Here is a 17,964-nt window from a genome sequence, read left to right as displayed (position 1 = left end):
CTTCTCCCACGAGAAATGGAGCTGATTAAGTTGGCCAAAAAATAGCTGTAGGCCTTTAGAGACTTTAGAGAGTCTCATCTGAGGTCAAATGGTAGATATTCGATTCAGTTCTGTGATCATACACTGCTAGAGAGTCAAAATTAAGGGTTACTTTCTAACCCCTATTAATGGCAATGCTAGATGCTTTACAAATGTTATTTTATTCGATTTTCACAAGAAACCTATAAGGAAATAACACTGTTCTTTTCATAAATGAGGAAATGAAGCCTCTCAGAGCTAACGTAGCCTGCTCAAGATCCTAACTAAAAAGCGGGAGAGCCAGGATTTCAAGTCCAAGTGAAGCTATGCTCCACTGCCTCACGTGATAAAGCAGTTAATTATACCACTTAAAAAGAAAAGAACATTTTCACAAGTTCTGCAATAATAGCACTATTTTATTAAACATATGGATGTACTTACTTTGTACAAAACATAATAACAATTCTTTCTCTCCTCTGCCCCTGAGGCCACCACTCAAGAACCTCATGTTCATAAAAACACACTTTCAGCAGCAGTCATGACAAGATGAAGGAAAGTGCAATTCTGAAAGTAAAGCCACATAACTAAAGTGGGGAACAAAAACAGGCAGAGGTTAGCAGGTTTCTGGGCTAGCTCTCTGCTGATATGCCCTAGTCTTGCTCATCTTCTCTCAAAAGAAAACATTTTAGGAATAGAACTCCCGAGTATTGTTTAAGTAACACTGCCAAACTTTCTTGGTAGAATCTCTCTTCCAAATCCATCTATCCTTATGTTGTGAACAGCTTATTTGTAACTTTAAGAAATTCCGCCTGGATTTACGTTCTTGTCAGTTGATCTCTCTTCGAGCTTCAAAAAACCAGAAGAGCAGTAAATTTCAAAAGGATGTCAATTGAGACCAAGTATAGATAAAACCTACTTCCTAGAACTCAACTGGCCAAACATATGCACAGCTGGAAACAACAGATTGTGAAAATAGGTCCAGTTGGAAAATATCTCAGGTACCCAATTAGATCCAGTTATTCTGCATCTGTGGATTTAAAATGATCATCATCCACAGTGGAATAGATGTGTCCCTCGTTGCTAAGAAAATCCACAGCTTGCCTAGAAAGAAAGGGAAAAAAAGGCTCATTTTCAAACCAATGCAGAAGAAAGGAAACTGCCTTTTGGATATGGCCAAATATGTAAACTTCACTCACTTCCCCACTTTCTATCTTAGCTAAGAATTCACAGCTATTTTGCTCACAGAGGGCTCTTGCAGGGAGAAATGCCAGTAAAATCACAAAACTGAGGTAACCCATGGAGAGACAATGGCTATGAGGGCCACTTTGGATCCCTCTCCCAAATTGTGCAAAGGCAAGACAATAGGGCCTGCCTTAAATATCAGTCTAAGCAAATCGAAACAAGAATCAAAAGCTATAGTCCAGCTTGCACATAAAATCTCCTAATATAAACAGCTATTTTTAAAAGTTCCTCCTCTCCACCCACCAATCCTCTAGCTCCTCCTCTGAGAAGTTGTAGGAAGTAATGGAAAGGTCTTTCCAGAAACGGTATGACACCTTCAAACATTTCAAGGCCCTCAGGGTCAGTGTCAGTAACATATTTAATAACAGTAACAACTTATAGAGCATCTACTATGTGACAGTGATTCTGTACCTCATTATCAAAGCAAGTCTGAGATAGGAATAATATTTTCATTTTATAGGACAGGAAATGGAGTTAGACCCTAGCATTTCTTCTCTATGGAGGCCTAGAATATCAATTGATTTGTAGTGACAACTATCACAAGCACCACAATACTCAGTTGTTTGATTAGTTCACTGGAATCAGGAAGCTGCTTGCCTAACATGGAATCAGGACAAGGACGTTGGAGGGACTGTCTAATGGCTTCAGGCTCAGATAGCCTGAAGCACACATCTCCACAGAGGGGACAGTCACGCCAATGGGACTGTACACTGGAGGACCGGGAGCTAAGGACCTCACCCCTCCAGACTAAACCCATAAGAGGTCAGATTTATCTAGTCAATTTTTGCTCAAAATTATATCCCCGCACATAACGGGATTTAGTATTTGTTGAATGAACAAATGAACGAGTGATGTGATGGGTAGCATCATCTCTGTGAGTCCTTTTTCTATTTTCCACGATTAAACAACTTCCCTTCTGTCAATAAGGTTGCAGTTAACAGACAGTTCCATCAAGAAAAATGAAAAAAAATTTTTGAACTCACTTCTCATTACCAGGAAACCCTGGTGAGGTGAAATAGGTAAAATTCTGGAGCCCTAGCTGACGGAAACCAAATACTCACTTTATTGAGGCTACAGCCATGTGTTGGAGCTGGTTCCTGAGATCTTGAAAGTTTAACCCTTCAGGCCTTGGGCAAGCCTTAATCAAATTTAGCACCTGAAGATTTAAATCAGAAAGATTTTAGCAACTACTTTGAATCAGCTCCCCTATGTAAATCTGAGTCCCTTTACAAGAGAGAAATGAGTTGGGTACTTAGCCTTAGAATCATTAAGGAAGTAATAAATTTAGGATTGTCTGTGTTTTGCATTTCTGGAACCACTCAGTGTTTACCTGGTTTTGGGCCACAGTGAGGCCATTTGCTGGCATGAAGCTATTCCCACCAAAGTTCCCTGCTTCCCCCATTCCTGGATTGCTGATAGGTGCTCTCCCTGCTGAGGGCTGAATTAAAAAAGAAGTTCATAACATTAGAAACTTCACCAATTTAAATACACTCCTTGCTATTTTAAACAACTTGTTAATAAGCTGCTTATAAAAAACAATTTAAGCAGAGTTTTCCCAATAACCATTGCTTACATTGGAAGGGACAGCTATTATCTACTAAGTATTTCAAAGGAAGGTGAAGTAATCCTCTGAAGCACATAATATCAAACAGAGAGAAAAGTACCACCTGGCTTCTTTTCTTTGTGATGTGAGAGGAACCAGAGGAAAATTAGCACTGAGAAGAAAATTACCCAGATTTGCTCTAATCGTATCTATCCTTGGTGCTTAATCACTCAAGCATTTACTCAGTGTCACCCAGGCATGAAGCATTACAAGGAGAGAAAAGAAGACATAGTTCCCATCACCCTCTCTTCTCACCACCCAATTTCTAAAAATAATAGGCTATAATTATTGTTTTCATTTCCTTTCTCCTTAGTCACTCTTCAGCCCGCCACTACAGTCACGTGCCACATAACAACGTCTCAGTCAACAACAGACCACATATACGATGGTGGTCCTATAACATTAGTACCACACAGCCTCAGTGTGTAGGAGGCTATACCATCCAGGTTTGTGTAAGTACACGCTACGATGTTCGCACAATGACGAAATCACCTAATGGTGCATTTCTCAGAACGTATCCCCATTGTTAAGCGACACATGACTGGATTCTCCCCAAACACCCCTCTGAAACTGTTCTCACCAAAGTCACCAATGACTTTTCAATCAACATATCCAACAGTCTCTTTTGGTCTTCACAACACCTAACCTCTTAGAGACAAACACTGCTGCCCACACTCGTCCTGGAATGCATCCCTCCCTAGGCTTCCTGATACCATTTTCTTCCAGTTCTCCACTGACCTATCAAACCATACCTTCTCAGTACCCCCTCATTAACCTTTTCTTCTACCTGTCTCCCAAAACACTGATAGTTCTCCTAGGATTTCATCCCAGACCCCCTTCTAGGCCACAAATCCTCGTCCCCAGCCGTCTACCTCCACCCAGGTATCTCACACACTTCAAAAAATTTAATTCCCTCCCCAAACCTGCTTGCCTTGCTATATTCCATCTCAATTAGTAAACCCAAACCCAATCCTGCAGACTTCAGTCATCTGTGAGTCTCCATTTGCTCACCTTCCACAATCTATCACCAAGGCCCGTCGATACAATCTTCAGTGTAGCTCAAGTCGATGCTCCTCACCCTCCTGACTGGTATCTCAGCTGCCAGTCTCTCCTACTCCAATCAATTCTCCTCAATTGCTACCAAGTAATAACTTCTGATCATGTCACTCTTCTGCCTAAAAGCTTTCAGGTGGCTCCCCCTGCCTGTGAAAATGATATAAAACTCCTAGACATTCAAGACCTACCACGACTAGACGTCAAAATCTGTATTTTATTCTTGCTCACTCCTTTCCAACATTCTTTACTCCCCAGCTGCACTTGGACTTCTTGCCATCCACAAACATGCCTCTGACCTGAACATGCTGTTCCCTATCTGGACGTTCCTCCCTTCATCTGCCTGGTAAACACTCTTCTCACCCTTCAAAGCCCAACTTAATTGCCACTGCCTTTGTAAAGCCTTCTCTGACATTCCCTAAGCCAAGTTAGTCAGGTTCTTCCTTCTTGGCTCTCAGAGCACTTGGCCCATCCCCTCTCATAGCAGCCATCACACTGTTTGCTTGTCGCTTTCCTCCACAAGCCCCTCCATCTTTGCACAGTGCCTGGTGGACAGTATGTGCTCAGTCAATGTTTAATCTATTGAACTGAATAAACAAGGATGACAGAAGATCAACTATGTTAAGTACCCATAACAGATGTAAGAGCACTGTGGAAGCTCATTAGGAGAAATCCCATCCAGTCGAGAGATTCATTCACTCAACAAATGTTCATTAAATGCTTTGAGGTAATAAAAAAAACAAAAATCAATCATGCTCCCTTGTTTTCTTTCTCTCTTTTTTTTTTTTGTGAGAAAGATTGGCCCAGAGCTAACATCTGCCAATCCTCCTCTTTTTGCTGAGGAAGACTGGCCCTGAGCTAACATCCGTGCCCATCTTCCTCCACTTTATATGGGACGCTGCCACAGCATGGCCTGACAAGCAGTACGTCGGTGCGTGCCCGGGATCTGAACCAGCGAATCCCGGGCCGTGGCAGCGGAGCGCATGCACCTAACCGCTTGCGCCACCGGGCCGGCCCCAATGGTCCCTTGTTTTCAAGCTTGATGCCTTCACATTGCCTGCTGGTGAAACAGAAGTCTTACATTTCACAAGCCAGTAACACTGAACTGAATACTATTTCTTACCCAGACACCTCTGCTGAAATGGCCTCACGTGTTGGTTTAGGCATCACCTCCTCCAGGGGACCTTTCTTGGTGTCCAGGTCAGGATAGGAAACCCTTCTCTGTGGTTCCATGGCACCCTGCACTTGCCACTTATCACTGCTTAAGTGATCTGAACCCCCAATGCTTAACACAAACTCTTTCAGGGAAAGGATTGTTTTATTTATTTATTTTTTAATTTATTCTTTTTTTTGTGAGGAAGATCAGCCCTGAGCTAACATCCATTGCCAATCCTCCACTTTTTGCTGAGGAAGACTGGCCCTGGGCTAAAATCCGTGCCCATCTTCCTGCACTTTTTATGGGACGCCGCCACAGCATGGCCTGACAACTGGTGCATCGGTGCGTGCCCGGGATCCGAACCCCGGCCGCCAGCAGCGGAGCGCGCGCACTTAACCAGTATGCCACGGTGCCGGCCCCAGGGATTGTTTTATTTACTCCTCAATGTAATTGTCTATACTCCCAGTTTCTACTCCCTAACCACCCATTCTCACTTTAAAACCATTTTTACGATGTAACATTTGATACATACATATACATATTATAAAGTATAGCAATAAAATAAACACCCTAAACTTTCTATCCAATCCCTTTTTTTTTAACCCACTTTTACCCTATCTTCCACTGAAGCCTCTCTTTTGAAGATCCATGTTTCCAAATCCAACAGCAGACCTGTCTCATCATTTTACTTGACTTCTAGGCAGCATTCTACAATTGATCTCCACTTCCTTCTTCTTAAAATACTCTTTTCAGAATATTCTACAGAATCACATTTCCTGGTTTTCCTCCTGCCCAGTGGCAACTTTTTTGACTTTCACTGGCTCCTGTTCTGCTTCCAGACTTCTAAAGGTTAGTGTGTCCCAGAGCTCAGATCTCTGACCTCTTAACGCCCTAGTTATCTCATCTAAGGCTCTAAATATCACCTGTACAACAATGACTCCCAAAGTTCTAGCTCTAGTCTTGACCTCTCCCTTGAGCCCCAGCTTTATATATTCAACTGTCCATTCTGTTCTCCACGTAGATATCTAACAGGCATTTCATACTTGGTAAGTCCAAAACAGAACTCTGGATTTTACCCTCCAAACCCGCTCGCTTCAGCTAGTCGCTCAAGCCCCAAACCTAGGAGTCATTTTTGAACCCTCCCTTTTTAATATCCTGTATCTAACCCACCAATAAGTCCCATCAGCTCTACCTTCAAAATATACTGGAATCCAACCACTCCTTATCCCAGCTGCCATTACCATTCCCCTGAATTACTTCTGTTGCTATTCTTGGTGCCTCATTGTCTAGTCTCCATACAGAAGCCCAAGTGAGCTTTTTAAAAAGTAAATCAGACCACGTCCCTCCCTAGGCAAAACCTTCTAAAGGTTTAGTATCAATTAGAAAAGTAATCCTTACTGTGGCCTACAAAGCCTACATGATCTGGGTCCTCCTGCCTCCTTGCCTACATCTCTCTACCACTCTCCCTTTCACCTGCTTCATCCAGACACTCTGGCCTTCTTGCTGGCCTCAGGTATGCCAAGCTTGTTTGAGCCTCATGGCTTCTGATTTTCTATTCTCTCTGCTTAGAATGTTTTTCCTCTATCTAAAATTGTACCATTCTTATTCCCTCCATCACTCTTTTCTTCTACTCTGCTTATATTTTATTTCAGAGCAACTATAACCACATAAAATTACATAATTTGTTTTCTTGTTTATTGCCCATTTCTCTCAAGAATATAAGTTTGAGGGCAGACACTTTATCCATCTTGTTCACTGCTATATTCCAAGAGCCTAGAATAATGATTGGCACATACTAGGCTGAATAAATACTTTTTCTTTTTTTATTGTTGTCAAAATAGTTTATAACATTGTGAAATTTCAGTTGTACATTATTATTTGTCAGTCACCATATAAATGTGCCCCTTTACCCCTTATGCACACCCCCAACCCCCTTCCTCTCTGGTAACCACTAATCTATTCTCTTTGTCCATGTGTTTATTTTCAATAAATACTTTTTAAATGAAGGAATGAATGAATTTATCTCTGTATCCCCAGTGCTTAACAAAGAGCTTGGCACAGAATAGGATGTAAGAGCCTCCTTAATGGCTCATCAGTTCTCTAGTTTCTCCTACTGTAACCAATCCTCCACATTACCACCAGAAGGACATTCATCCAAGGATATTCTAATACAAGAATCAACAAACCCTTTATGTGGTCCTGGATGGACTTGCCAAATTAAATTCATACAAAAGAAAATAATGTTGAGAAATGTCAATATGAAGCAAGAAATATAACTTCAGGCACAAAATAACGGTGCATGATTTTTCCTATTTAGCCAATAGGTGGGAAGGAAAGCAGCAAAATGCTGTCCTAATTGGGGTTTTCCTCTGAATACGGACTGACAATCCTGGAGCTAGGAGCTCAGCCTATGGTTATGTGTCTACACTTGAAGGTTGTCTTAATTCTCAGCCATCCAAGCTAGTGGGGTCAGAGGAACTTGTAATGCTAAGAGAAACATGAGTGTTTCATTTGGAATAAAATAACATGGCATAGCTCATGAGGAAAATATTCTGAGGACTGAGTGATGCCTTTCTTCTGGCTCAACCTTCAAAATGTCTAGGAAATCAACGCCAGAGCACAGAAGCTGTCTATGTTCTTCCAAGAAAGAGAAAAAACTATGAGAGTGAAGCTGCTCACCTGGCTGTGAGATTTGCTCAGCATCATGTGTGCATTGACTACTTCCAGAATATGCGTAGTGAACTCATTCATATCCTCCAGAGGCATGATCTTAAAGGCGACCAGGCTTTTTTTGTTCTATTAAAATAAAGAGAAAAATGTGAATAAAGGACGAGCAAATACAAGTTAATTTCAGATCAAAACACTGTGATTCTTTTCCTGGTTATAATATTTTGCCAATATGGGAAAAATGTGCTATATACTTAAAATTTTTAACTCAAGGTTAATTCATATATAGTCAATAATACGAGAAAAAAAGCAAAACTAGCTCAAAGATGTTCAATGACTTCCCCAAGGTTAGACAACCAAGCAGAGGCTAGTCTCCAGACTCCAAATCTACACCAAATAGATGCCACAGAGGGCAATTATAGGCGGAGATCCTGTTCTTTCTCTACATTCTGCTAGTTTTAAGTTAAGGTAAAAACCCGCTATTTCCTTTTGAAGAAGAGAATAAAATAACCTCAACATAACTCCCATTAAACATGGAGACTCTGGGCTGGCCCCGTGGCTTAGCAGTTAAGTGCGAGCGCTCCGCTGCTGGTGGCCCGGGTTCGGATCCCGGGCGCGCACCGACGCACTGCTTCTCCGGCCATGCTGAGGCCGTGTCCCACATACAGCAACTAGAAGGATGTGCAGCTATGACATACAACTATCTACTGGGGCTTTGGGGGGGAACAAAATAAATAAATAAAATCTTTAAACATGGAGACTTTATTAAGTCTTAAGTATCCTAAAGTCAGGCGTGAATCCAGAAACTGCTTCATGCAAATACATTTTAACTGTTATTTTTTTCTGACTTTACCTGAAAAGATCTCAGATGGCCAGCCACTTTCACATACGTTTCTGGAGGAACTACAGTGTTTTCACCACTGGCATCCTAAAAGATAAAATACAAACATATCACTAAGGTTTTAGTGATGTTAGTTAAAGTCTCTTTAAAATTTCTAAATTCTGTGCAGAAAGAGAAAGTTATAAAGTAAAAGAGCTAAAGGATCCTAATATGGCACTAACTAGTTTGCCCTTTTTTATTACTTTTTATAAAATCAGAAATTAGAATAAAAATATCTCTAAAGGTAATTCCCAGTTCCAAAGTTCTATGTTATGTATATTATCAAAAAAGCAAATAATTATGGCACTCTCATTCAATGCTCTTAGGCACACAACTTTTTTCTGGTGGACATACTTATTGGCATAGCAAATCTACTTTTAGGAATTTAAGGAAATAATTAAGAACAAGCATTAAGGGGCCGGCCAGTGGTGTGGGCGGTTAAGTGCACGAGCTCTGCTGTGCCGGCCCGGGGTTTGCCGGTTCGGATCCTGGGCACACACCGACGCACCGCCTGGCGAGCCACGCTGTGGCGGCATCCCATATAAAGTAGAGGAAGATGGGCACAGATGTTAGCCCAGGGCCAGTCTTCCTCAGCAAAAAAAAGAGGAGGATTGGCATTGGATGTTAGCTCAGGGCTGGTCCTCCTCACAAAAGAAAAAAAAAAAAAGAAAAAAGAACAAGCATTAAGATTTAGCTTTAAGAATATGTATATGCTATAATTTAGAATACTAAAAATTTTAAAACAACCTTATCCAACAATGAGCACACATTCAAATAAGGGCATACTTCACACCACCGCAAATGACAACGTAGTATTCTATTTATTGTCTGGGAAGACCAGATGTAACGTGAAAAAAAGCTGATTTCCCATGTATGGGAAAACACACACCAAAATGTTAACAAGCAGTTAACTGGGATACTCACAAATGATTTTAATATTTCTTTTTGAGTTTTCTAAAATACGTACATATTATTTATAAGAAAAATATATAAGCTGAGTCTTAAAGTTCTTTTTGGATTATAAAATACATGATTATAAAAAACCAGAAAGGGCCGGCTCCGTGGCTTAGCGGTTAAGTGCGCGCGCTCTGATGCTGGCGGCCCGGGTTCGGATCCCGGGCACGCCCCAAGGCACCACTTCTCCGTCCAACGCGAGGCCGAGTCCCACGTACAGCAACTAGAATGATGTGAACCTATGACATACAACTGTCTACTGGGGCTTTGGGGGGAAAAAAATGAATAAATAAAATCTTTAAAAAAAAAAAAACCAGAAAATAAAATATACGTATTTAAAAATAAAAAACACCTCAAATCCCACCAGCTGGAGATCATCAACTATTTTTTTGCATTTCACTCCACCTATCTATTATCGCCCATAGCTGAATCTATACGACAGATAAAACTTTGTATTCCCACATAAAACATTTTATAACTACTTGGAAAAAGCAAAGCTGGTTCCATACTTCTCTCCTTTTACTGAAATATATTCCTAATAGATCAGATGTAATTATAAAAAAAAAAAAAATCATAGAAATAATAGAAGAAAACATGAACAATAAAAAAATAATAATTTGAGACTAGGATAAGCTTTTAAAGTTAAAAGACAAACTAGAGAAATTGTATAATTATGATAAGAGGTTACTATTTTTCAAGCTGTTACAAACTAAAATAAACAAACAAGTATTCCTGGGGGTGGGGGAATCAAGGGACTTAGAGACAATTTACCAAAAAACCCACAAAGTAACATTAAATATAGTAAAAAAAAAAAAAAAAAAATTCAACCTCACTAAAACCAAAGAAATACAAATTAAAAAAATGAGAAAATTCTCACTGACAAGACTATTTTTTAAACTATCATATAAAATTTAAGATTCATAAAACCCACCGTTAGGGTGTGGAAAACTAACTGGGCACTTGCATGCATTAATGAAGTGTAAACTGGTACATTTTTGGAAGGCAGTAAAAATGGAAACGTAAGATTAAAAGTTAAAAAATGTAAAACGTAGATTTAAAGCTAGAAAACCTAGTTTTAAAGAATTCATCTTAAGATTATCTCATAATCATGAAAAGACACACACAAAGATGCTCACTGGGCATTGTCTATTATAGCAAATATTGAAACAAGCTAAACATTCCCTGATTGAGTATACTATTGAGTAAGGGGTGATGTATCCTTATGACAGAATAGGCAGTTGCTAAAAATGATGATGTAAATCTATATTTATTGACATTAGAAATCAGTTCCGGGCCGGCCCCGTGGCTTAGCGGTTAAGTGCACGCACTCCACTGGCGTCCCGGGTTCGGAGCCCGGGCGTGCACCGATGCGCCGCTTCTCCGGCCATGCTGAGGCCGCGTCCCACATACAGCAACTAGAAGGATGTCCAACTATGACATACAACTATCTACTGGGGCTTTGGGGAAAAAAAGGGAGGAGGATTGGCAATGGATGTTAGCTCAGAGCTGGTCTTCCTCAGCAAAAAGAGGAGGATTAGCATGGATGTTAGCTCAGGGCTGATCTTACTCACTCACACACACACACACACAAAGAATGCTTAATCACCAAAATAAATTATTTCTCTACAGATGACTTGTGGTTTTTGAAGTGAAAATAGCATACAAAGTGTTTATTATCCAAACTTTGTATAATGAATGTATTTTAAAAACAATATAAAGAACCAAGAGCCCTTCTGCCCAAATGAAAAATAAAAAGAAGAACAGATTAGTGGTTACCAGAGGGGAAGAGGGTTGGCGGGGCTCGAAAGGGGTAAAGGGGCACGTATGTATGGTGACAGATAAAAATTAGACTATTGGGGCCGGCCCTGTCGCTTAGTGGTTAAGTGCGCACACTCCGCTACTAGCGGCCCGGGTTCGGATCCTGGGTGCGCACCGACGCACCGCTTCTCCAGCCATGCTGAGGCCGTGTCCCACATACAGCAACTAGAAGGATGTGCAACTATGACATACAACTATCTACTGGGGCTTTGGGGAAAAAAAAAGGAGGAGGATTGGCAATAGATGTTAGCTCAGAGCCGGTCTTCCTCAGCAAAAAGAGGAGGATTAGCATGGATGTTAGCTCAGGGCTGATCTTCCTCACAAAAAAAAAAAAAAAAATTAGACTATTGGTGGTGAGCACCATGCAATTTATACAGAAACTGATAGATAATAATGTACACCTGAAATCACACAATGTTATTATAAAGCAGTATGACCTCAATAAAATAATTGAAAAATAAATAAATAAAATGGCAAGTGGAAGAAAAGCAAATACACATAAATTTTCTTTCAGTCTATTTTTCTCCATGTTTATATAAACATTCATACACGTTACCTTGCAAAAATAGGGTCATACTATGCATACTATCTTGTAACATGCTGTTTTCCTCTCGACAATTTATAGTAAACACTTTGTGACAATACATACATTTCTACATCATTTGCTGTATTTCATAAATATATCCATGGTTAAATTAATAATACCCTATTGCTAGCATTTGAGATTGCTTTCAATTTTTCATTATTATGAATACAGCCATGTGTCACTTAATGACGGGGATATGTTCTGAGAAATATGTCTTGAGGCTATTTCATTGTTGTGCGATCATAGAGTATACTTACACAAACCTAGATGCTATAGCCTCCTACACACCTAGACTATATGGTACTAATCTTATGGGACCACCATAGTATACACAGTCTATCACTGACTGAAACGTCATTATGCAGCGCATGACTGTAACGCTATGATCAACAATCTTACAACCGAATCTTTGCATGTCTTTCATTATTTCCTTAATGCAAATCTCCAGCAGTGGAGTGCCAGGTCAATATTTTTTATGGGTGATTTTGATCACTGGCTGATTTTTGAGAAGAGTAATACCAATTTATAGTTATACCATCTGGCTAGGATGGTATCCACTTCCCTAGACAAACAAGGACAAATCCTTCAACAAATATTTACTAAGTGCCTACTAAGTGCTAGACGCACTGTGCTAGCTACTGCTCTCACCAGAAGTGGACACTGTCATCCTTTTTTCCTTTAGCAATTTAAAAATGGTATCTTAATGTTTATTAAACCTGCTTTTGTTATTGTTGCTGTAATTTGTATTTCATCTTTTAGGAATTATCTGTGTATCTTCTTTGCCCATTTTTCTAAGGTGCAGTTGCTTTTTTTTGCTTTTTTATTAAAATTTTTATTAAAATTTTATTAAACAGCTTTTATTAAAATTTTTAAATGTTTTTAACATGTTGCAAAAATTTTTCCATTCACTTAAACAGTATTTATTGAGGGCCCACTATGTAACAGGCACTGTTCTAGGTGCCGGGGAAACAGTGGTGACCAAGAAAAAAATCTTTGTTCTCACAAAGTTTACATTCTAGCGTCTCCTGTCACTTTCCTTTTAACTTTGCAGTATTTTGGGAAGTTTAGAAGGTTTTAAACTTTTATGAAATCAAATGTATTCACCTTTCATTTTAGGGTTCCTGCCTTTGATGTCCTGCTTACGTATTATTTTTATAGTAAGGAAAACTTGTAAAAAGTAAGACTAAAAAAGTTTGACATCTCCAAAGTCCCAAAGTAACCCCACCCTGATTTAAAAACAACCGCTCACATCTGTGTCGACCCACTGGCGAACATCCATGGGTGCAGCTGTCATGTCATCTATTTTGTACACAACGTTGGTTGGAGCCTTCTCTGCATGTCTGATTATACCCACAATAGTAACCTAGATCAGAAGAAAAAAAAAGAATTTGGCTTTCCTGGAAACCAAGGCAACATTTATGGATTTTTAAATGAAGTAAGTTTTATTTCATTCTTCATATGATTAGGTGACTCTTCCATAAATTATTTCACATACCTGTGAAATCTCAACATTCCCAATTTTGAACACTTCATCAACCAGAGTGGCAGAAAGCAGCTGAGATATGGTACAGGGCACAATATGTTGGGCACGGGCTCTCTGAAAAGAAAAAGTATGCATAAACTCAATTAAGAAAATAGTAACTAACACTCATTTAACACCTGCTATGTGCACTTTACATATATTATAACATTGAATCTTCAAAATAAACCTCATTATCCTTGCTTCAGAGATGGAAACGAGGGTCATATATCTAATGATAATGCCACACTTTAGAGTTCAAACCCAGGTCTGTCTGACTCCAAAGCTCCTAATGAATGGGTGAGTTTGTGTTGCATTAGGGATTCACCAAAATGAGTAGGCCAGCACGGGGAAAGCATAAGGAAGGATGACTTGCCTCCAGACCTTTAAAGAGGAAACTCCAGTTTTAGGAAGAAGGTAAGCTGGAGCTGGCTGTTCAGGTCACCAATGAGATGAGATATTTGGAAAAGGTTTGAGCAATGGCCAGCAGAGACAGAACTCTGGAGTTGCTCTAAGTCTTGTGATAAAATACAACAAAAAGTTAGAGGTATAGTTCCCTTAGGACAGATGTTCTGACAACAGATACAAGTCCTGGGGGAAATGGGATAAGTGCTCAGCCACACTGGACATCTTAAAGGGAAGGGAGAGGATGTGACAGGCAGAAGAGTGTTTAGTGAGGACACTCAAGTCACACCCTAAAGCAGCCTACCAACAGTGCAAACTCTTACTGTTGCCTACCACTGGCCAGGGGTTGTCTGGGTGACATAAACATAAGAAAAATGGGATAGGATTTGCCCTCAACATACTCTTAACCTAGGGGAGGTACAAATGTAAGTTAACAAACCTGGTCTTGACACTATGGATGAGATTTGCTGTGTGGGATCTTAGAAAAATTTAACAGTACTTTCGAGAAGAGGGAGCATTTGGGCTGGACTCTGAAGCATGAAAATTTTGACAGTGAAAACACAGTGGGTAAGGAATGGACATTATAGGCTGAGGGCAAATATGTACTCCCACAAACTCATAGAGGGAATATGTACAAGGCAGAAAATGCATGGTGGATTAAAGATCAGAGTCCCGTCAGAAGTCAACAGGAAGTAACCCAATAGCTGTTCTACACGTAAGAGAGAAAAGAGTAGACTCCTGGCCTTCATGGATTTAACAGTCGCAGCTTTGCCCTGAAGGTCCATGACACTAGCAACATCTCACTTTGCTGAAGCATCATTCTGAATGGTGAGTATTGCCAGGATGGTATAAAGTAAGCCTAGCCAACCACCAGCACAGGCCACAAAAGGCAGCAGCCACACTTGGGGATTAAGATTATGGCTCTACCACTCAGGAGCAATGTGTTCTCGGTCACATTTCTCAACTCATCTGTACCTCAACGCCCCTGAATTAACAGTTCAGGTAAAAGCTTATCATCTGTAAAACTAGGAATGATAAAATCATTATGAAAATTAAATATACGGTGAAATACCTAGAATACTACCCAGTACATTGTAAGTACTCAATAAATGTTAGTAATTATTATGTCAGCTATTGACCCTCACTCTTTATATCTTCAATAGCTTTTAATAAGGATATGAAGGAATCAACTACGTTTTTAAATTTTACTTTACGGTATTTTATATGTGAAGTTATATGATATATTAGTATTTACAGATTTGAAATTTGCTGAGGTCCCATGTTTTAGCTCTCATTCTCTACTATATGTTATGTTTTCACCTATCACAAGTGAGATTTTCATCATATTTTCAGCATAAGAACACTAAGAACCACTATGGTTAACAGGAGCAAGAACAATGGCTTTGGAGCCAGACAGTTCTATAGACCTGTGTTCAAATCCCAGCTCCACGGCCCTGGACACACCACCACCTCTGTGTAAAATGAGGATATCCACCTTTCAAATTGTAAACAAAACATATCATGTATATAAAAACGCTAATGCCAATCTCTACATGTAGTATGTATTCAACAAATATTACTCCTCAGGTAAAAAAGTTAGATATAATGATTGAGGTGTTAGCAATACCTTCAAATTCATCTCAAATCACAGATATTTCTTTTTTTTTTTAATGAGCACCTATTATGTGCCAGGAACTGATTGCAAGGAGTTCCTAGTTTGTTCCAAAAAGATTCACAGGGAATGTACCAACACAAGTATGTTTAATTTTGAAAAAGATTATTTTCTAGCTGACTATGAACACAGGCTACTGATAGTACTGTATGAAACCATCATTTTTATAGGTAAAAAATGGTCAGTATTGGAAATTTCACATGGTTCAGTAAAATATAACAGGTTTATAGTCCATAGGAAACATTTTAGATAGGGCATTTATCTAACCTGCTATGGAAAAGGCACTAGATTTAAAAACAAAAAGATCAGAGTTTGAGTCTCCAGTTTATAACCATCATCATCTGAAAAGCTGTCGTAATACACTGCCCAAGCTAGGGATTCTGAGACAAAAATTCTAACAGGAAGGAAGAAGGGAGAAAAGATGAGAATCAATCATCTATCTTTTGTTTTCTCCTTCCTCTTTCTTCCTCCTCAAGGAAGACAAAGTTAGAGGACTGGAGTCCCCTCTGGTCTTCCTGAGAAAAAGAAAACTACAATAGACAGAAGAAGCTGCTCACCAGATTTTGGATCTGCTCAGCATTGTGTGTGCCCCGTCTGGTTCCAGTTACTTAGCAGCCATCTGAGCTTAAGCAGTCCCTTAATCTCCCTGAGCCTCTGTTGTACAATGCAGTAAACAATCAACACCTTATGGGATTATATGAAATAATTTATATGAAAAATATAAAGCAACATCCAAATGTATGGGAACTATCAATGAATTCTTTCCCACCAGCACACGCCCCTGAATTAACAGTTCAGGTAAAAGCTTATCAACCTGTACACAAAACACAGAACCTGCTAATACTGAATCTGATTGACACCCAAAGAGACGACGAATCAACCCTGTATTTAAAGGATGCGATCAACAGCAGTTGTTAAATGCAAACTCATTTCTGCAAGACTGAACACCAAGCATTCGGACAGGTTTTTCCAGATCACTATCCTATACATTACCTTATTTATCAATTCTCAGAAACACCCTGTGATAGAAGTAGTACCAGCACCATTACCAGACGAGCAAAACCCAGGGCCACAGGGTTCTAGGGGCTTCACTAAGCTCACAATGCCAGTCAAAATGCAAAGTTGATTCTGGAGACTATGTATTCTGGCTCCAATGCTCGTGTTCTTTTTATTTCTTTGTTTTATTTTCGTGTTCTCTTTAATAAAAATATCTGGGACCATTTACTGAAAGCGACTGTACCACAGGCATTTTATATATATTAACTCTCACAACAACCTTGTAAGGTATGTATTATTAACCACATTTAGTAGGTAGAAAACTGACTCCCAAGAAAGTTAAGAAATTTGTCCAGTGACACCCTGTAAGTCGAGTGTCAGAACCACAGAATGTAGATCTAGTGGACTTCCAAGACCATGCTCTTTCGACTGCTTTTTTATCACTCACTACATTTAATAAATAAAATTTGAATACTCGAAGAATGTAAAACAGGCGATTAATACAAGTCCAGTTTTTCCACAAGACTGATTAGCTATATTGGTAAATTCCAAAATAAAGCCAAGTTAACAGTGGATGCAAAATTAGGGGGAGATTTCGTTTTTCAAACGTACACCACTTAATTATGAGATTCGATAAGACAATAATTGATAATTATCTAAGCAGTTCATGTTTAACGCCCTTCGCGCCTAAATTTTCCCTCGTGGATGAGTTCGGAGGTTCAGGACAGGATAAAATGGAACAAAATACTCTTTCAACTTACTGATTTCTTTTCAGCCTGAGAAGGTGTCGGCGATCCAAAGCCCCCAGGGGACTGTGTGTAGCCGCCGGCTCCCCCATAGGTGGAGCTGCCATAGCTTTCATAGCCACCTGATTTTAAATAACAGTATTAGTATCTGGGCTGCTTTCCATGCTTCTGAAAACTCCGCAGGTCCCCTCAGGCTTCACGCCTCCCAGCCACTCCCAGCACCTCCCTAACTTTCCCCACCCCCTTCCCCTGGGCCCTACACGCCCCCACCTGCAGCTCCCGCGCCTCCCCCACCCCCGCCACACGCCTCTCCGACCCCCGCCCTTTTGCGATGCCCTTCTTGCGACTCTCATCCTCCTCCGCCCCACTCATTACTATTCCACATCTTGATCACGACTCCCTCAGGAAAGAGGCCCAGAACGTTCCGATCTGGTGGGTTCGCCGGACACCTCAGAACCCTGTCGCAGCCGCAGCGCTGTTATCTACTCTTCGCTGGCGCCACAAACACCTTCCCGCGAATGACGAAGCCAATCAGCGCCCCGAACGCGTCTCGCTTCAGCCAATCAATGCTCACGAATCCTACGCTTTTTCCGGTCTTCTCCGGTCACGCTCCTGAAAACGCGCACTCTGCTCCCAATAGAGCCGGAAG

The 17,964-nt window shown here is 40.2% G+C and overlaps 1 protein-coding gene across 1 annotated transcript; it reads right to left on the bottom strand.

The window, feature by feature from the left end:
* Window positions 1-413: 413 nt before the first annotated feature.
* On the bottom strand, window positions 414-17,841 carry RPA2 (replication protein A2). Its single transcript, XM_087446463.1, has 9 exons — window positions 17,691-17,841; window positions 17,331-17,437; window positions 13,473-13,574; window positions 13,227-13,340; window positions 8,593-8,667; window positions 7,752-7,868; window positions 2,591-2,698; window positions 2,322-2,416; window positions 414-1,119 (listed from the first exon to the last, which is right to left on the bottom strand). Exons 1-9 carry the CDS (start codon window positions 17,698-17,700, stop codon window positions 1,035-1,037), a joined length of 813 nt encoding a protein of 270 aa, XP_087302589.1. The 5' UTR covers window positions 17,701-17,841; the 3' UTR covers window positions 414-1,034.
* Window positions 17,842-17,964: the final 123 nt, after the last annotated feature.

This window comes from Ceratotherium simum, chromosome 22, assembly GCF_057802395.1.
Source record: "Ceratotherium simum simum isolate JZ-2026a chromosome 22, ASM5780239v1, whole genome shotgun sequence".
NCBI classification, from domain to species: domain Eukaryota; kingdom Metazoa; phylum Chordata; class Mammalia; order Perissodactyla; family Rhinocerotidae; genus Ceratotherium; species Ceratotherium simum.
This window is presented reverse-complemented; position numbering and strand designations above follow the sequence as displayed.

Coding starts and splice junctions, on each gene's coding strand:
- RPA2 (XM_087446463.1), bottom strand. Junction 13,575..17,330: donor CTCAGGCTGAAAAGAAATCA/GTAAGTTGAAAG, acceptor TTTTCTTTTCAG/AGAGCCCGTGCCCAACATAT. Junction 8,668..13,226: donor GCCAGTGGGTCGACACAGAT/GTGAGCGGTTGT, acceptor TTTATCTTTTAG/GATGCCAGTGGTGAAAACAC.